This window comes from Caretta caretta, chromosome 7 (assembly GCF_965140235.1).
Source record: "Caretta caretta isolate rCarCar2 chromosome 7, rCarCar1.hap1, whole genome shotgun sequence".
Taxonomy (NCBI): Eukaryota; Metazoa; Chordata; order Testudines; family Cheloniidae; genus Caretta; species Caretta caretta.
The window spans coordinates 108,325,328-108,346,677 of record NC_134212.1 but is presented as its reverse complement, the minus strand read 5'-3'; the positions used below and the strand labels follow the sequence as shown (position 1 = coordinate 108,346,677).

General features: G+C 42.0%; 1 protein-coding gene across 5 annotated transcripts in view; it reads left to right on the top strand.

The window, feature by feature from the left end:
* Positions 1-303: 303 nt before the first annotated feature.
* The window catches only part of WDR11 (WD repeat domain 11), a 74,507-nt gene continuing 53,460 nt past the window's right edge, over positions 304-21,350 (top strand). For 2 of the 5 annotated variants that reach the window (XM_075131054.1, XM_048857201.2), the window contains exons 1-4: positions 305-516; positions 4,836-4,947; positions 13,408-13,561; positions 20,187-20,360. In XM_075131054.1, the coding sequence (XP_074987155.1) occupies positions 431-516; positions 4,836-4,947; positions 13,408-13,561; positions 20,187-20,360 (526 nt within the window). In that variant the 5' untranslated portion in view covers positions 305-430. Of the gene's footprint in view, positions 517-4,835; positions 4,948-13,407; positions 13,562-20,186; positions 20,361-21,350 lie in introns of all 5 variants that reach the window. The other 3 variants (XM_048857203.2, XM_048857202.2, XR_007357547.2) reach the window with 2 other exon arrangements.

The following is a 21,350-nucleotide window of genomic DNA, read 5'->3' as shown; positions in this document are numbered from 1 at the left end:
AGTAGGAAAACCTGACCGGAAGCAGCGGCTGGATGCGGCTGCTTTGTAGCGCTGCGCGGAGAGGGGAGGTTGGGTGTCTGGGGCGGCGCAAGCGGCTCCCCGGTGCGGTGCTGCTTGGAGGCGCTGACTCCGGGGCAGCGCTGTGGGTGAGCTGGGGAGGCAGAAGCGGCACGAGGTGGGGGCTCGGGCTCCGCCGCTCAGCGACTCCCTGCCGCGGCGGAACCAAAGTGCCCCAGGCGCTGGGGCGGCCCGGACAGCTGGGGAACGGGATCGGCGGCGGACTGCCCCGCGACGCTTCCTGCTGAGGCGCCGGGCTGAGGCTTCCCAGCTGCCGCGCAGAGCCCGGCTACCCCCGCCCCGCGCAGAGCCAGGGCGGGCCGCCGCCGCCGCCCGGGGTCCAGCGCGCCGCTGCGGGCTCCCCCTGCACAGTATGTTGCCCTACACGGTGAACATCCGGCTGTCGGCCCGGACCCTCACCGGAGCCCTGAGCGCGCAGAACAAGGGGGCGGTGGACTGGTGAGTGCGCGGCCGGGCAAGGGAGCCCTCGCTTGGGGGGGGCGTGAGGGGCCCGGGCTCGGTGGGTGGGGGTGTGAGAGAGTGAGTGAGAGTGAAGGGCCCTGGCTGGGGATGGGGGGCGGCTTCTGGTTTAGAGTCGGTTGATGAACCAATAGGAAAGGAGGCCTTGGAGCCCCGGAGGAGGAAGGGGGGCTGGTGGGGGAGAGAGGCTAGGAAGCCCTGGCCTAGGGGTGCAGGGGGGAGAGGCCTTTCGGGGAGAGGCTGGGCGCTAGAGAGATCGAGGACCAGAGTCTTTGGAGTGGGGGAGCGAACTATGCCCTCCCTCCTGCTCCGGCCTTTCAGAGACAATTGTCAACGAGGGACTGTGCCTGACCCACTTTCTCTGTGACTGGGAAGGTTGTTACTCACTTTTCTAAGAGTACAGCATGGGCAGCCTCAAACACTGAAAACATGAGCTTTAAACATGTTTAAAAAAAAACAGGTGTTCTTTTATTTGACTTCTTAGGTTTCTGAGCCTTTGCTTGGTATAGGGTACACTATAGTCATGTTTTCAGTTTCTTTCCACAAACGGAAGGAGTAGGAAAATATAAAGTTGAGATTCCCACATAATCACTTGTCTGCAGGAGGTGAAACATTAAATCAGACACCAAATATCGTGGGACTTTCTCATAGGTGCTGACTTTTGGTTTTGCTGGTGGGTGCCCCATCCCGGCTCTGCCCCCTTCTCCAAGGTCCTGCCCTCACTCTTCCCCATTCCAGCTCTTCCTGCCCCCGCTCTGTCCCCTCCCCTAGGTCCTATCCCCTGAGCATCTCCTGCCCACTGTTCACTCCTTTCTGCCCCTTCTTGCCTTGAAGGTGAGAGATGTGTGCTTTTGGGGGGGCTTAGCCTCCTCCCAAAACTGGCAATTTTCAGCATATTTATACACTTTTCATAGTCTGTTATTGAATGTGTGTCTATCATTTGGCATCTGAACAATGTAATCATTATTAAAATAGTAATGAAAAATATCATTACATTATCATGAATTACAGTACAGACGCTCCCCGGGTTATGCAAAACCTGACTTATGCAAATTCGCACTTAAGGAAAAAGTTCCATAAGCTAGAAATAGGATTTTCGAGTTGCGGAAATTTTTGTGTAATGTACAGGTATATGTTTCCAACTTATGCAAAATTCTAGTTAGGCAAGACTTTCCGGGACGGAACGATTGTGTAAGTCGGGGGGCATCTGTATATTAAATTCATTACATTCAGCTATAAGCTGTCTTCACTAACATCCCAGTGTAAAGACATTACGTTTGCTCTGGGCTTCACACCGGCTTAGCGCCTGTTTGGGAGCTGAGGCCACTGATGGCTGTGGAAAGAAGGTGGATGGGAGGGACAAGCATTGGGGAGTTTTTCCCCTCTCCCTGCTCCTTTCTCCTCTCCCTTCCTTTCGCTCTCCCTGCCCCTTTCCCTTTCTCTTGTTTCTTCTCTAAGTCCTTGCTCCCCTTCCTGATGTTTCTCCCTTCTTGCTTCCCACCCATGTCCCTTTTCCCATCTCTCTAAGCTCCCCACCTCCTGGTGGCTCTGTCTAGTGCCTGTTCCCACCCACACACTCAAAGTGGCAGAGGAGGTTCCCTCTCCTTGGGTGGGAGGGTTGCCTAGAGGCTAAGGCACAGGTCTCGGGCTTAGTGGGTTTGATTCTCTGCTCTGCCACAGACTCCCTGCTTAGCCTTGGGAAAGTCACTTCTCCTTTGTGTGCCCTAGATCCCACCTGCCAAATGGGGCTAATGCTGACCCTGCCTGCTAGGCTAAATCCATTCATGGCTGTGTAATGATGGGGGAAATGGAGATACCAATGTGGGTAGATTTGGGCTGAATTTCTCCACAGCTGGAGAGTGTGGGGAGACGGGAGAGAGGGGGGCTCAGGCCAGCTCTGCACAGAGTGGGGTTGGGGCTTCAGCCCTGTAACTTCTGCCACTAGGGTGGCTGGGGCTCCCGTGCCAGGGACTTCAGCCCCAAATGTTCTGCCAGGGTCCAGGGCCTCTTGACTGCCCCCCCCCCCCCCCCGCCAGCCAGCATGACTCCTGCCAGGGTCCGGGGCTTCTCCTCCCTTTCCCCGCGTGGCTTCTGCTGGGGTCGGAGCTTCTCCCCCCGCAGCGTGGCTCCTGCCGGGGTCAAAGCTTTTCCTCCCTCCTCCTCCCCCCAGTGCAGCTCCTGACAGGGTCCAGGGCTTCTCCTCCCCCTAATCCACCACTGCACCAGCCCTAGCCTAGCTGGGCTCCTTTGGGTCACCTGATGCCTGCTGTGGCCGGAGTCGAGCCTGGCTGCCAGGGAGTAACCAAACACATGGACGCCATGGTCAACAGCCTAAGAGGTGTGGGGCAGCCCTAGGTGAGCAGGGGCTGGCTGTGCTGCTGCTGATAGCCCTGCACTCCTGCCCATGGCTAACCCTAATGCTTTTTTGTGTGTGTGTGTGACTCAATTAGCCCTTGCCAGAGCAGGGAGGTGGGAAACAGCTGATCTGAGTTTGCCCGCCAAACAGTTGATCGCAGCTGCGCGCTGGCTACCTGCAGGAAACAGCTCATCTTCCGAGACACCCGCAAAACTGTTGATCCCTGGCTGCCAACAGCTGGTCATCCCAGTGTGTGATGAGCACCCCCTATTTTTTTTCCATGGGTGCTCCAGCCCCGGAGCACCAACGGAGTCGGCGCCTATGGACTTGCTATATAATTGTGAAAATTGTCAGCACTGAGTTTGGAGGATCTGATCAGTTTCACTTCCTGCAAATAAAAACTTATCATAAACATGCTCTTGACAAATTCAGTTTTGTTAAATTTCTGTGCATCGATGACTGTTTCTGGTTTTGTCTGTTAAATATTTATATTGGTGTAGGGTCAAAAGAAGTTGTTCTCAACCTTTTTTGGCTCAGGACCCATTTGTAAATGTTTATGGCCTGTTGTGACCCAGTAAATTGTCTGGGGGTGGAGGCCCTGGGGTAGTTTTGGTCGGGTCCTACCCAGCACTCATCCATCACCTGTGCTGTGGGACTGGCTGGGCTTCGCTCTCTGCAGCCTCCTTTATTGGTGTGACAAGCCACATATGGTGTAAGTGTTGACAAACATAAATGGTAGAAACCTTCTGCTATGTGTTGTAGAGATGATACACCTATCTACCTATGAAATGGCAGATAAAAAGCAATATTATATATTCAATGCCCTGTATGTCCTCCAACTAATCCAAACAACTGCTCTGTCAGGGAGGTTAAAATTATACACATTTTGCAGCTTGAGAAACTGAACAGGCTGCCTGATTTTTCAGTCCCATGCTTAAATAACTGAACCAATCCTCTGTCTGAGGACTTCTGCTTCCATATCTGTCAAGTCAAGACAACACCTTCCCCTCCACTGATTCCCTCGATATTTACTCAGAGTAGTGGACATTATCTGGGGTTCTGTGCTTGGTTCCCTTTTGGATTCTTTGCTTCAACCCCTTGACTCCAATCCTATTCTTGTTTGTCCTCAACCATTTAGCTGAACCTCATATTTTTGTGGTCCTCATATGTAGCAGTCAGCCTCTTCTCTGAGGTCAAATAGGCTGAAACTTTTGACTACTACTAAACTCACTTAAAATATGCCCCTTTTCTCTGTCACTTCTCCCCTTCCCTGCAAAAACCAACCAACCAACCAATATCCCAACAATTATGAATTATCTCATATCTTAAAAAGGAGCATGCCATACTATGTAAGTTTTAGCCTACCCTTTTAGCATTTAAACAGCCTCTGACATACATTAGCCTTGTGTTGAAAAATTGCTCCCTGTAGAGTGCTGGTATTGAGTTTTGTATGTTTTCAAGTTTTATTTTGTTGGGTAGGTTTTACTATTTTTATTTGTTTCCAGTAGCATGCACACAACATGCTTGATGTTGTACAAACAAGTGGCACACTTCTTGCCCCCAAATGATTTTAATTTTAAAAATGACCAAACAGAGGCAGAGTGTAGGGGAGAGGGAGATTACAGTTAACACAAGCCCTCTCTTCATAATAAACACAATGTTTTAGTGATACAATGATTTTTTAAAAACATATGATATAGAAGCAATCACAAATAAATCAACCATGCTGCTGTAGTTGCAGTTCAGCTTTATTTTATTACTTATTATACACAATATCAGTTGTGTTGAAAATCCAGCTACAGAAATTCTAATGAAGTATAGATCATTGCTACTACAGTTTGACTTTACAGCTAAAAAAATCTCATGAAATCCAAGTACACCTACTGATGGTCTGCACATTTACTTCTTTCCTTGTTTGATAGTAACATTGCTATTTTTCCAGGGGCTGGCAAGGTTTGATTGCATATGGGTGTCAGTCCCTGGTTCTAGTTATTGATTCCAACACTGCCCAGACTGTACAGGTTTTGGAAAGACACAAAACTACTGTTGTCAAGGTGAGTTTATTTGTTTCATGTTTTCTTTTGTGTGTGTTGTTTTTTTCTAAATTTCAGTGTAAATAACTACCATTTTATCTAATTTGACTTTCACATCAAATCTGGTATATAACTAATCTTTAAGGAATAAAATGACCTCTTTGATGGCTAAGATCCAATCATTTGTTGAAATTGAACAGGCATCTATGTACCATTATATTTTCAGATGTATGGAGAAACATCTGTATGTGTGTTAACGATACAGATGTGGCCAAAACAGAAACACTCCTTCAAAAAAAACAATTATTATACACCTAATACACATTGAAATTCTCCTTTGCTTTTGACTTAACTGATCTTTCCTTATTAGAAAAAGGCCAACATTGTAAACAAGAGATATGCATGGCAACATACAGTTCTACTAACTTCACAATCCATAAAAATATTTTTGCAGTTTTCCTGTTATTTTTGAATCTTACAACTATTTTTATGGCTTAATGTAATAGCAGTAATGAGTCACCAGGAAGGCTTTTCCTTATAGTTAGGTAGCTGAGTTCATTATCATGGCACCTGCCAAAGAGACACAGTCTCCTTGCAGATCAAGCACCACGATTGTTTTTGAGCTAAGTCTGGCTCAGTGTTCAGTCTGCGTCTGTCATTGGTGTTCTTATAGTGCTACTTTTGGCAACAATGTGATAGCTGGTTGTGCAGCAGCATTCCTTAGTTAACGCACTAACTGGCTGAGTTAAGTGCCCTCAATTTCATTTTGCAACATTTATCTCCTAGGAAATACTGCTTTTGCGTATTTGTGTGTGTTTAATTCCTTAGTATTTTCTTGTTGGATTCCTATTTTTCTGAGAAAATGAAACTGTGCTGACATTCTTAAGTCATCAGTTCATCATGATTATCAATAATTATGACAACCCTAAAAAGATGACAAATTCTGAGCTCTTTTTAGCAATAATCTGCTTATCTATGGATTGTCTAGCCTTGGGGAAGGGGTGACACATGTTTTCTGTGGAGATTCCTCAGCTCAGAACTCCATCAAATAGTTTGTCAGGGCTTGACCTTGCCAACCTTCAGAGCATGGTACAAGGCACATCAATTTGATCTTTTCTTAGACCATTGGGTATTGGTGGATTATTAGTAAATGATTGATGCATTGCATGGCTGAGGGCTGTTTGGTGGACAGTTAGATTTCATGTCTGGTAATATTGAATCTGTTCTATCCAGATGCTACAACAATAGATACATAACAAATTAATAAATTCCAAGTCCAAAAAGGATCATTGTGATTAGTCTGACGTCCAATACAACACATAGCATAGAAGATCCCCAAAATAATTCATAGAGTAGATCTTCCAGATATAAATCAGGACTGGAGATTAAATTAATATTCCTCCCCTGAAAAACATTAATAAGGATTTGTGTGGGGCACTTTTTGAGGGACAATGCAGTTCAATTCCCCAGTTTCTGCCCTATCAACCAAGCAGAGGGCAGGTTTGGGAGCTGCAGTGCAGATCCTCCTTGGCTTATACTCCAGTCTATCGACTGGAATGGTGGTCACCCCTCCTCTGCAGTTCTTGTATAGTGGAGAGTGGGCTGTATAAGAAAAAGTGGTCTGTTTTGACGCTGTAGACTGCCATATTTTTGAGTGAGGTGCAGAATACCATCTTGCAGTGTTCAAGAGGTTCATTTATAGTTGATCCTCTGCACTTGGATACATATCAACCCAAATAAATTAAAATAGCATCACCAAATCCTGAAAGCAGCTGTCTTCAGAGGTAAAATCTATCAAGATATTGCAGGTGGCTGAAACTTTGTGTATTTAAAAGTTGATAACTGCATGAGAGTACTTTTTATTTTGGTGGGGTGACAGCAATCTACCATGTTTATGTTTCTTCAAATACAGTGCTTTATTTCACAGTAGCAGCCGTGTTAGTCTGTATCCGTAAAAAGAAAAGGAGGACTTGTGGCACCTTAGAGACTAACAAATTTATTAGAGCATAAGCTTTCGTGAGCTACAATAAAGTGAGCTGTAGCTCACGAAAGCTTATGCTCTAATAAATTTGTTAGTCTCTAAGATGCCACAAGTACTCCTTTTCTTTTTAATGCTTTGTTTGGGTTTTTTGGGATGTTTTATATTATAAAATTAAACCTGTTTACATTGCTATGGAAACATTGGTACCTACTGAATAGTTAAGATTAGCATCTAAATAAGGACAAGAATCCCTCTAGTCACATTTTAATGATTGAATTTAGTCTCCGGATTTGGAGCAATAACATACCAGAGAGCAACTGAATTTTCTACATAAGTTTAGATCCACCATTTTTCTGATACTGCCAGGCTGTGTCTCTGACTTGCCTATTGATTAATATATATATATATATAGAGAGAGAGAGAGATAGATTTTTGTTTCTGTTGATAGGAGTATTTTTCAAATGTAAACATCTGGAACTGCTATATAAGTTGTGTGCCATGTCGTATCTCCATATATGACAACACATTTCTATGCCACAAACACTTTGATTAAAGCCTTTCTGTTTTATTACGTGTATGGAGATTATCAAAGAAATATGTGGCCAAAATTTGAACAATAAATTATATTATCCTCTATAGTGGATGGAGCAATAAGTGATATGGACATGTGCAAGAGGTTGGCAAATAACCATACAAATAGTTAGTCAGCATCATAACTGTTCTAAATTGAACATAATATTTAGATATTACTTCTGTTGGTTAGAGATCGTCCTGCAGTTGGTCACAAAATGGAGACTGATGAGAGCGGTAATAAAAACATACCTATTGGCCAATCCACGTGGATATTTTGGGGACCTGTATATTATGAAGTATATTAAAACACTTTTTAATGACTTTACTCTCTTAAGGCAAGATACTGTATAAGAAAATATATCAAATCATTCTTTACAACATGTTTTAAAATTATATACTCTGACATTACAATGAATGACACTCACTCTGGATGAGCAGCAGATTGTCGTCTTAGTCTCCTACACCCCTGACATGTGCTGGACTGTCCTCGGAACTGGTCATGAGATATAGGTAAATACCAAAACCTAAATTAGTGTCCAAACAGCAAATTAAACACACAGTGGAACAGGACAGTGGCAATATTAATAGCTTAGTTTAAAAGTTAAACATAGGTTAGTTAATAAATTATAACTGATATAATTATATATTATATCAACTCTTCTGCCTTATAATGATAGCATTATAACTGCATCAGGATAGCCATATTTTCCAGCAATTTTTTTTTGATGTTATACTATTTCAACAGTAAGCTAAATGTTAAAGTCCCTGCAGTCTTTATATAATTTATTAGATCATTTTTCAAAACCACCATCTCTTTTATTAACTGGAGCAGACCCAGGAAAATGACTAATTTATGAGGAAAAAGAGAGGAGTGGAATTCTGTTCTTTTCTGCTTTAAAGATCAGTGGACATCATATAAGAAATTATTATACTGGCCAAGATCTTTCCACACTTCTCTAGATGTATTCATAAATAATTTTCTTCCATTCCTGAACTTAATATTTAAGAAGTCTACTTACCACATTCCTTTTTAAAAAAACTATTACAGTTGCAAGTGACATAAGAAACATATTCTGAGTCCATTGTTACAAAGAAAATAACATAGACAGGCTCCATTTACAAGGAATTTTCACCTAAAAAACTTGTTGGATGTTATGTTACTGGACTGCATACCCCAGCAGTTAACACTGTTAAAAGCCAAGAAATAAGCAATTAAGTATTTCAACACACTATCTGCAATCTATTAAACATATCCTCTTTTTAACCTTACGAACCTTCTATCTTTTGCACACATCTCTCTACCTTCATGTTGAACTATTAATGGGTATCCTTAAAGTCCAGCCATGTTTACTTTATATATTTACCCCCTTTGTCCTAATGAATAATATAGATTTTGTGTGGCTTTAATAATATTATCTGTAGTGTATCTATATTTAGGGTTTTTTTTATTGGTGTGTAATGTCAGATTGCAAATAGTGATTGCCCGATGTTTGTCTGTAATGTTTAAACAGTTATGCATGGGTGATCAGTGTAGCTGATGATCAGTGTTGCTAGTGATAGTTCTAAAGTTCATGTGGCTTTTTTATATAGTAATTACAGGTTTGAAATCTACATTTGAGTATGCATTCACATATTATATAATTGTTCACAGTCAAGCTTGCACTTTTAGTTGTTAAGGTGAGGGTGATATGTGTAGGCGGTGGATGGTGGAAAGAAGTAACTGATGTTTCAAAGATCTTTCACCTCCCTTCCCCAATTCAGCTCAACGTTCTGGCAGAACTGAGAAAAGGTGAGCAGGGATGTAGCGGCGGAGGTACAGGGAACGACTGAGGAAGTGCTAAGAGGGTTTTGGTTGGAGGGACACAGGGATGTGGCTAGGAACTTGCGGTGGTGGAGCCTAAGGTCTACTGTTTTGCTGCACCCCGGGATTTGAAATCAGAATGTCAAGGAGCCCTTGATGTGCCAATGCCTTTGTGCAAAAGCACTGGACTCGCTCACGCATACACTACCTTCTTGGCCATCCAGACACCTCGTGCGTCTGCTTAAACATCACTGTTCCCCACTCTCTCCCCCCTCCCCCCCCCCAAAAAAAACAAAAGATTTGTTCAGCCTCTCATCTTCCCCAGACCTGCTCTGCTCCCACTCCAGAGCCTGCCTCCATAAACCTTGCTGCTGAGTCTGCCAGGTAGTGAGTTAGACATGTTGCACATGCCTAGTGAAAATAAATGACTTAGGCTTAGACAGTCTGTAGCTTAGAATTGTGTCATCCAATACATAGATACCGGACACCACACAACTTACATTTTGTTGGATGAGAATATAAATCTTTGAACCCCACAGCAAAAATGAAACTCTAACTTTTCATTAATAGTTGCTTGTAAAGTGTTTTGAAGAGAAATGTCCTGTATAATAAGTGCTAAGTGTAACGGTGATATTTGAAGGACCTTTGAACAGATGCAGCTGTCGGAACAACCAGAGTTTGGAATCTGATTATGGTGATTGGTCTGGAAACTTATCATATTGATCTCTTTGGTCATACTGGTCAAACTACCCACCTGATTCGTGAAATCAACCCAACTAGAGTGCTAAAGTTTCAAAAACAATGGTCAGAGACAGCTAAAAGGGGCTAGGGTTTGTGTGTAGAGGGTGGTGATTCTTTGGGTGGAAAGAGAGATTCTAGACGACGCTAGCATAGGTGAAGAAGCAGCACCTGATACATTTTTTTGACAAAAGTATATGTAGGAACTGAAGAGAAACAGTCAAACAAAAAAAGTCCTGTTCAGTTACGTCACATGAAGGCAGACAGCTAAATATTGAGAAATTTTAAAAGTGCTTGTATACAAATGCAAGAAGTCTAAATACAAACATGGGTGAACCTGAGTTCCTGGTATTAAATGAGGATATTATGTAGTAGGCATCCCAGAAACTTGCTGGAATGATCATAATCAATGGGACATGGTAATACCAGGATACAAAGTATATAGGGATGATGGAATAGGTCACACTGGTGGGGAAGTGGCACTATATGTGAAAGCAAACATAATCCCATGTAGTAAAAGTCTTAATTGACTCAAACAGTATCATAAAATCTTAATGGATAGAAATTCCATGCTTGAATGATAAGAGTATAGCAGTAGGTAATACACCATCAAGCCCCTGACCAGGATGGTGACAGTGATTGTGAAATGTTCAGGGAGATTAGAGAGGCTACATAAACAGAAAATACAGTAATAAGGGGAGATTATAACTGTCCCCATAAGCAGTCATGGAATGAGGGAAGATCCTCTCATGGATCAGTAACTGGTTAAAAGATAGGAAGCAAAGATAGGAATAAATGGTCAGTTTTCACAGTGCAGAGGTGATAAGTGGGGTCCCCAAAGGATTTGTACTGGCACCAGTGTTGTTCAACATATTCCTTTTTCCAGATAATTTATGAATAAACAGTGAGGTGGCAAAGTTGGCAGATGATACAAAATTACTCAAGATAGTTAAGTTCAAAGCTAACTGTGAAGAGTTACAAAGGGATCTCACTAGACTAGGCACCAAAATGCAGATGAATTTCAATGTTCATAAGTGCAAAGTAATGCACGTTGGAAAACATAATCCTAAAATGAGTGGTAATATACAAAATGAGTGGTAACAGCTAATTTAAACCACATCAAGAAAGAGATCTTGGAGTCGCCATGGATAGTTCTCAGAAAACATCAGCTCATCGTGCAGCAGCAGTCAAAAAAATGAACAAAATGTTAGGAACCATTAAGAAGGGAATAGATAATATAACAGGAAACATAATACAACTACATAAATCCATGGTGTGCCCAAACTTTGAATACTGTGCAGTTCTGTTCACCCCATCTCAAATATATTGGAATTGGAAAAAGTACAGAGAAGGGCTACACGAATTAGTAAGTGTATGGAATGGTTTCCTTAGGAGGAGAGATTAAAAAGACTGAGACTGTTTAACTGAGAAAAGACAGGACTAAGTGGGGAGTATGATAGTGGTCTGTAAAATAATGAATGGTATGAAGAAAGTGAATAGGGAAGTGTTATTTGCCTGTTTTACATAACAGAAGATCCAGGGGGTCACCCAATTAATTAGTAGGCAGCAGGTTTAAAACAAACAAAAGGAAATGCTTCACACAACACATAGTCAACCTGTGGAACTCAGTGTTGTGGGATGTTATGAAGGCCAAAAGTATAACTGGGTTCAAAAAAGAATGAAAAGGAGTACTTGTGGCACCTTAGAGACGAACCAATTTATTTGAGCATAAGCTTTCGTGAGCTACGGCTCACTTCATCGGATGCATGCAGTGGAAAATATAGTGGGGAGATCCAGTGAAGTGAGCTGTAGCTCACGAAAGCTTATGTTTAAATAAATTGGTTAGTCTCTAAGGTGCCACTTTCCTTTTCACAATATTGTGACCTTTTTGAACAGCTGTCCAGATGAAATTACAAAACTGAAATTTGGCCTGGCATGGCCCTTCTTCAAAAAGTGCCTTTTGGTTGTTCTGATGAAATTTGATTTTGATTTGACAAACTTTGAACCCCTTGAAAATTGCACCCCGCATATGCATAGTACATTCATTTTTTTTTTAACCTTGGCTCTTCGAGCAAGATCCTGGAAACTGGCCATACTGTTCTGAGGAGTAGAGAATACATGAAGGTGTCTGCATTGTCCTAATATAAGGGGTGTTGATCCAGTACAGGTAGCTGCTTCATGGCAGCTCTATTTTATCACCTGCCACCTGTGGCCCCCATGGACCATTGTGGCATGGCAATCATCTGGAGGTTGTAACCCCTGGCCCTTTCCTCAAAACGCCCCGTAAGCTGGAGACTCTAAAGAGAGAGGAGACATAGAGTTATGCCAGCCACCTATGACACTCTCACTGGGGGAATCCCCAAGAAGCCAGTTATGCTGGCTTTAAGGCTTTTTTCTTGTGTGCCAGAGCAATGCATAGAACCTTGCTAGGGGCCAGATTCTGGACCATAAAGCTCCTTCCTCGATGGTTCACTGCTCCTCCACGTCAGCTTTGCTCCTCCCTCTGCTGAGAGGACCTGGGGCCCGGCTCTGTAGCTCAGAGGGTTACAGGAAGATAGTACAGTTTAGAAAGGTTGTATTTAAGAGGGCACCTGCTAAGTCTTGCAGAGAAGGAGCAGTCTCCATTAAGTCTCTGAAGGTGCATGTGTGTTTCAGTGTAGTACAGTCCATTTGTTACAGCTGATTAATTTATGCACACAGATTGCCGTCTTCTTACAAACCAGCAGGGCTTTGAAGTCTTGAGAGAAAGAGAGGTTTGGAGGGAGGGTTATGCCTGGGTGCTGACCATTTTTAAAATGTATACTTTTTATCATATAAAAAGTTTAAATCGTATATTGGCCATTATGGCAATTAGTATAAGAATTAAAAAATGCTATATTCTGTCTCACACATTTAAGGTTTTAGGAAAATGTGTATTACTTTGTATACAATGTTTGATGGCAATAAAAACTGCACTTGTATATCTTCTAATGTGTACATGTAAAAAGACAGGTTCACATGCCATCTTAATTTTGGCATTTTTTGACTTTCCTTAACTGTGGAACCTTAAAGTTATCAATATTTGTATATAGAATTATTATAAACCATGAATGCAGGGAAAATTATTGATTTATTGTGTAATTTTAGTATTGTGCATGCACCTGTGCACAGTGGTAATATATTTAGGATAAACTAAAATAATTAAACTTGCACAACAGTTGCCAGTTTAAGTCTCTATTTATTAAACTGTAGTCATTTCACATGTATGTCACTAACTGTTGCATAATCTTCTGGTGTCTGTGTTCAGATAGTTTATATCCCATTTAGTGGGGTCAAACTAAAAAGTATTAAATACTTGTCTTTATTATACATAACTATCTATTTTAACCTGTTTCATTCATACCTTCAGGTTAAATGGGCTAAAGAAAACTACCATCACAATATTGGTTCTCCGTATTCTTTGCGCTTAGCTTCTGCTGATGCCTCTGGAAAGATAATTGTTTGGGATGTGGCAACGGGAACAGTTCGCTGTGAAATACAGGAGCATACAAAACCAATCCAAGGTAAGGAAGGTGTATGCTATTTGTATAATGAGTTGTATTGTAAGAGGCAGTATTATCTACAAGTTATAGTGGTGACTGGAGGCTAGGACTCATGAATTCTATTCACAGGCCTGCCATTGACTTACTGTCTGACCTTGGGTACATCAATCTGTATGCCTGTTTACCCACCTTTAACATAGGTATAATGCTGATCTCCCAGCAGCGCTGCTATGGGGTTTGTTTAATGCCTATAAAATGTTCTGAGATCTTCCGATGGAAAGTGCTATAAGTTAAGAAGTATTTTATTATTGATAAATGTTCATACAATACACTAAATAAACCTCCTTGTTTCTGAGTTTGGGATTTAATGCAGTTTGCAGTCCACATTGTAATAATACTTGTACAGCATTACAGTGCTGTTAATCATGGATTTGACTGTATTCTTATTTAAAGTGCATTTTATATAGCCATTACAGTCCAAGCATACTAATATGACAAATTAAAATTGGATTGTATATTCATAAGGAATATGGTATTTTAAACCAGTATGCCCTAGATTCCTTTGAATATCTATATCTGTCTTCCTTGGCACACAGGAACAGGAAGACTATTTCATGCATAGGAACTGGTATAGAAAAGGCAATAAGATGGATTGGAAAAGGGAGCATTAAGGAGCAGGCAAATGGCAGCAAATGAGTGAGATGTAAGATGAAACTAGAGCTGATATGTGCTTGGGTTTAACTGGGCAGAGTCTTTCCTGGGTATCTGGCTGGTGAATCTTGCCTGTGTGCTCAGGGTTTAGCTGATTGCGATATTTGGAGTCGGGAAGGAATTTTCCTCCAGGACAGATTGGCAGAGGCCCTGGAGGTTTTTCGCCTTCCTCTGTAGCATGGGGCACGGGTCACTTACTGGGGGATTCTCTGCTCCTTGAAGTCTTTAAACTACAATTTGAGGACTTCAATAGCTCAGACATAGAGCATATGTGAGAGGTTTTTCGCAGGAGTGGGTGGGTAAGATTCTATGGCCTGCGTTGTGCAGGAGGTCAGACTAGGTGATGATAATGGTCCCTTCTGACCTTAATATCTATGAATCCACGAATCTAAGTTGAGGCTGCAGTGTTTGAATGTAGAAGGAGTCAGTAGAAGGAGTCAGATGTAGAAGGAGTCAGTGAAGAGACATATGGGAGAGGGCTTGACTTGATAGAACAGAGGTGGGCAAACTAAAGCCCGCGGAACCCTCCTGCCGGCCCCTGAGTTTCTGGCCTGGGAGGCTAGCCCCCAGCCCTTCCCCTGCTGTCCCCCCTCCCCCGCAGCCTCAGCTCACTGTGCTGCCGGCTCAATGCTCTGGGTGGCTGGGCTGTGAGCTCCTGCCAGGCAGCACAGCTGCAGAGCCCTGGCCTGACCCAGTGCTCTGTGCTGCACAGTAGCATGGCTGGCTCCAGCCTGGCAGCACGGCTGCCTGTCCTGGTGCTCTGGGGGGCGCGGCTGTAACACCGCCAATCACCAGTGCTCCTGGCAGCGTGGTAAGGGGGCAGGGCGGGGGGTTGGATAGAGGGCAGGGGAGTTCAGCGTGGTGGTTGGGGGCTGGGATTTGGAGAGGGGTCGGGGCAGTCAGAGAGTGAGGAACAGGGGGGTTGAATGGAGGTAGGGGTTCCGGGGGGGGGGCAGTCAGGAAGGAGGAGGGGGGTTTGATGGGGTGGCCTGGGGCAGTCAGGGTCTGGGGCGGTCAGGGGACAGGGAGAAGGGGTGGTTGGATGGGGCAGGGGTTCCTGGGGAGCAGTCAGGAATGAGAGGAGGGGTTGGATGGGGCGGCGGCAGGGCAGTCAGGGGCACGGGGTCTGTGGGGGGACAGGGAGTGGCAAGGGGGTGGATGATGCAGGGGTCCTGGGGGGGCCGTCAGGGGACAGGGAACGGGGGGGTTGGATGAGGCAGGAGTCGGGGGGGGGGCGTCGGGGTGAGAATCAGGGGGGTTCAGATGGGGGCGGGGGCAGGCCATGTCTGGCTGTTTGGGGAGGCACAGCCTCCCCTATCTGGCCCTCCATACAATTTTGGAAACTTGATGTGGCCCTCAGGCCAAACAGTTTGCCCGCCCCGTGATAGAACATGCAGGAAAGGAAGGAATTTCTGGATGATCATTGATTTTTGGTTACAGTTGACAAGATATGTCAAGAAGGCATTTGCTTTTTACATTGTCGTATCTGTATACATCTGTATGTTGCAACTCTTCAACGGGAAGCTATAGAAAATACCCACAAAGCCATGTATAAATAGTCCTCCTTGCTTAGGAATTGGAATGTTCTTTATTGTGCCCCTATTAAAAAATAAAAAAGGAGCATAGATTAAGACGGTGGTTTTCAATCTTTTTCCACCCACAACCTAGAAACCACCCAGTTTCTTAATGCAAAATACCTAAATTTCACAGGCCTTTCCGGCCACAAAAATTTGTGGGCTGTAATCAGTATGAAACTGTAGGTGTGTTTGGTGCTGGGACTTGTGGAGGGTCTGTGCTTGATTGTGCTGGATAGCAGGCTCCTAATGCTAGTTGGGCTGGGTGTAGTGGCAATTACTGGTGATGTCTGGTGGGATGCTTTACCTCATCCCATCTTCCTTCAGCAAACTGCTTAGCTCTGGAAGTTGTGGAAGCCAGCCCGATAGTCTCTAGAAGTGCTGCTTGCCGCAGAACTCACTGTCATACTAGTAGGTATGGTGAATTGGTGGGAGGACTGAAGAGCTGCTCTAGGACTTAGTAGTGGAGTGGAACAAAGAGCAGCAGGAGAGGGGGAGTAGTAAACAACCTTCCTTTTGCCTGGCTTCAGTCAACGGGTTACCATCCAGCAAATGCCTCCAGTGGAGAAGTCTTAGTCTGATGGTTAGAACAGGGGCTTAAACATTAAACCATTCTGCTTCAACCAGATTCGCTGAATGACCTTAGATACATCTCTCTCTCTCTCTGACACACATTCACTCACACACACACAATGCATGACATTGAGGATCTTGGGTAAAAACTACTTTATTATTATTGGTAGTAGGGACTTACAAGATCTCCTCTTGTGTATGAGATTCTGGTTGCTAAAAGAAACATGCAGTTTTATTTTCTTGGGAATTTTTCAGTAAACAAGTTTCTGTGCAAACACATTTTGTCATCTTTTAAGCTCTCCTGTAATTTTAAAATCAAACCAAACTCCGAGTAAATCTCTTTATTTTACAGCTACCCACGTCCTTATTAGCATCACACTTTATAGGTTGTTTTATTTCTGAAGTAAAACTCAGAAATAAAGTTTTGTTGTGCAATGAAATTTTCATGGTACATTTCTGAGAATAGTTGATAGTTCATTTGGGCTCCAAGCCTTTTTTTTTTCTTTTTCTTTTTTTCTTTTTTTTCCCCTCTTCCAAACTCTCTGACATCAGCCTGAATCCTGTGTTTATCTTTAACTGTATTATCTGAAAAGCCACTTAACAAATTAGACTTTTGTTTCTTTAGCAAGGTTTATAAAACAGAAGCATAAAATAAAGTGGATAAAATACAGCAAAGCTTAAACATGCTTTTGTTGGCTTCAGTTAATTCAATTAGCTTTGTTTTTTTCTCTAGAGTTACGGGTTTTTTTCTAAGATGATGAGACTGAGTTACTGAACGAATAGTGTGGCTTTTTACGTGTTGCTTAAAGCCATTTTCTGATTGTTTAGCACCAATCTGCCATCTACTCCCAGTAGTGTGTAACTTGTACCTTCTCACTCAAGGAAATCATTATCCCTGTTGTTTTGATGAATGGAAGAAAAGTTAGTGGGGAACAAAATAACAAAATTGTCATTCCTTTCCTCACCTTAAATTCATTTTTAAATGTATTTTTAGAACATCATCCTGCTTTACATTGCTGTTTGTAAGCAAGGTTATCCATTCTTTTTCTGTTTAAGGTGTGAAACTGGTGAAGTTATTTTTAAGATTTGATTAACTTTTTATCCATATTTTAAAATGCTTTGCGCTACAAGCACCTCCCACCAGCACTTCTGAATATAGTCTCCATTGTAGTAAAACACATCTCCAAGCCACCATCTAGAACAGGGTACTCACAAAGTTTTCATAGTGTGAACCACATCTTATTAAAGAGATTATCCCACAGATCATCTCCCTCCTACCATCACATAACATTCCTTTGGCAGTTACATCAATTACTTACATAGAAAAATAATATTGAGAAAGTTTATTGTAATTTTCAGTCTTTTAGTGTAACGAGTATTATCCTTTTTTTTTAAATCAGTCTTCTGATTTAAATTTAAATCAGCTCATTGAAGTAACTGAAAAACAGTATCTTCAAACAAAGTGGCATTTGTTAGCCAAAAGAAACATAGTGTCTATAAAATGGATTAATAAAACAGCTGAGTTCTGTATGTGTATTTCTTTAAAGCTTCACCTCTCTATCCAGAGGTCAGTTAGACCCAGCATATTCCCATCTCTTGTTGGGAAAGCCAGCCTACTTATTGCAGTTCATATGTCTGTCTGCCAGAGACCCATCACTTGCCACTGTTGCTGACAGCCCATTCAGCCTATCTTCTTTAAGGTTTAGGATTTTCTTTGATCCTGGGCTTTTGGCCTGGGGAAGAGTAAACCATGTCAGCCTGATGGGAGCTGGGCACGGCATTCTCCAATTAACCCTTCTTCCCTGAAGAACTTGAATAGGCAAAACACAAAGGAAGGGGAGTAGGAAGTATTAGCCCCATTTTATGAATAGGGAACTGAGGTAGAGAGAAATTGTGACTTGCCAGGGTCACACCCATCTGTGGCAAAGCAAGGTATTAAGTCCAGATCTCCTGAGTCTCAGTCCAGTCACATGACATCCCTCCCTGTGTTAACCTTAATTTTCTTCCCGTGTGTGTATATATACACAATATCTTTCATTTCATGATCTCTCTGTGTACTTCCACTGCAGTTGTTTAAAAAAGCACTCTGAGTTGGCTTTAACTACATTATTACTCGTTTCAGAGTAGCAGCTGTGTTAGTCTGTATTCGCAAAAAGAAAAGGAGTACTTGTGGCACCTTAGAGACTAACACATTTATTTGAGAAGAAGTGAGCTGTAGCTCACGAAAGCTTATGCTCAAATAAATTTGTTAGTCTCTAAGGTGCCACAAGTCCTCCTTTTCTTTTTACATTATTACTGAGGTCAGTGAAATCTTACCATTGACTTCAGTGGGAGCAGAGTTAGGTCAGTGCTGAGTGTTTGAAAATTCAAGCACATTATACACATACGTTACATTATTTTAGCTGAGTCTGTATATTGGTACCTGGCTTTTATAAAATGTCCTTCTCGCTCAGCTGAGTAGGTAATGACACACTGCATTCTTCAGCAGGATAGATTCAAAGTATATTCTCAATGTCATTGGAAGTCATTCATCTTTTTTATTTATTTATTTATTTATTTAAAGAATAAAGGGAAATTATATATTGAAAAGATTATCCTTTGAAAAGATTTGGGTAATGAGCTCTTCTTGCCAGCTTAGAAACACATCAAAGTAATTTAATATTTCACACGAATGATTTGTGCACATTCTTACAGCATTTTTTATTAACTTTTATGTTGGATCTGGCACATAAAAAAGTGTCATTTGTTAAAGTGAGCTATCAAGTTAAAAATTAATGGAAAGAAAAATTGAGGGCTCAGAACTTTTTGTTATTTTCATCCTACTTTTGATAGTAGAAACATTGCATTTGTGTTCTGAGGGATTTAGGTACTATTTTACAGAACTTCAGAGTAGTCTGCGGATTCCATTTTGGTTTGGCAGTGCAGATTTTCCCCCTTACTTTTAGTTGTCTGGATTAGGATGTTTTTTTTTTTTTTTTTTTCAAGGGTGGTTGAGCAATAGGATTTTATTTCGATCTGAAAAGAACATTTGAATGGAAATGGGTGAAAGAGAGTGGGGTGAAAACAAACAATGCAGCTTCTACTGAAGGGAGATTCGCATTTTACAGTCATGTATAAACATTTGCCCACTCTATTGTTCTGTGGCCCATCCCCTTCTCCCATCCCTGCTAGCTAACTTCACCTACTGTTACAGGACCATGTACCTTGAATAATTTGGTACATTATGTCAAAGAATAATATGGTTGGCATCCTCTCTTGTGACTAATCATATCACTTTAGCAGTATAGTTAGTTATTCTTTTGGATACATAGTATAAGAATGATAATTTGAAGTTATTCCTAAACTCAGGACTCTATTCCAAAAGGAGAATTTGAAACACAGAAGTCCTTTGTTTTATTTTAATATATGGTACTTCCACTATTTTAGGTTTTCTAATAGCAGTGCATGCATTAGTAAATTGTTTTATACATTTCTTGGTTGTTTGAACTCATTCATTGTCAAACCAATGTCTAGGGTATGTTATAAACTAAAATAAATAGTTTCAAATATGTATACTTCAGTTGATCAGGACTAAGAGAACATGTCATCAACGTATACTGTAAATAAAAACTTGAAGTAATAAAAGGAATTTTTTTGAAATCATGAAATATTTAGTGTGGTGTTCCTAATAAGTCACTTTTTCAGCCTAATAAGGCCAAGTAGTTGGAAGCGAAGTAGGTTTAAAACAAAATGAATATTTTTAACACTAATTTCAAGTTTGGCTAGTTGTTGCTTCTTTCTTTTGACAGACATGCAGTGGCTGTGGAATCAAGATGCTTCTCGAGACTTATTACTTGCAGTTCATCCACCAAACTACATTGTACTGTGGAATGCAGATACAGGCACTAAACTTTGGAAGAAGAGTTATGCAGAAAACATCCTTTCTTTTTCATTTGATCCCTTTGATCCTTCACATTTAACTTGTAAGCTTGTTATACAAAAGGAATTTCTTATTTTTATGATGTTTGTTTCGTGCTGACAGTATACTTGGTATAGTAGAAAATACAGGTAGTTTAGAAGAAGAAGTTTAGAATCTCTGGTTCAGAGTAGCAGCTGTGTTAGTCTGTATCCGCAAAAAGAAAAGGAGTACTTGTGGCACCTTAGAGACTAACAAATTTATTTGAGTATAAGCTTTCGTGAGCTACAGCCCACGCCACTTCCGCAGCTCCCATTGGCCCGGAGCAGCGAACTGTGGCCACTGGGAGCTGCGATCGGCCGAACCTGCGGACGTGGCAGGTAAACAAACCGCCCGGCCTGCCTGCCAGGGGCTTTCCCCGCACAAGTGGCGGAACAAGTTTGGGAACCACTACCATAGACGTTTGTCTAGTATCATTTCTTACTAACTCACGAGCATTGTGGAAGTAAATCTGAAGAGGATTTGATTGTGTGGGTGGTGACTTGGCATATTAGGAGGTCATTCCATATGTACGCTACTTAACTGTGTATGAGAAAGGGAACAAGTGTCCAGGTTGTGAGATGAAGGATCCAGCATTGTTTCTGAATTTGCAAACAATAGCCTTAAGCAGTAATTGAATTACTTCAAGAAAGTCTGAAGAGCAAGAGTGATCTAACGTCAGAGCCTTGTGGGATCCCTTCTGAAAGTGAGGTGGGGTGATGGGGAAGAAGGCCCACTAGAAAAGCTGCTGAGGGACTGACTAGAGAAGTAGAAGGAAACCAGGAATGAATGGGGCCTTGGAACGGCGGGTTTTCAAGAAGGGGAGCATCTGATCAGCAGTGTCAAAAGCAGCCAAGATGTCAAAGGAGATCTGTGCACAATTTAGCTGAAATAGCAAAAAAAAAAAAAAAAAAAAATGAAATTACCATTTCTGAATTTAGCTCCATCACTACTCTTTTCTCCATAATGAGATTGGGTATAGTTTCTGCATTTTTCTTGCTTCCCTCCATGCAAATCA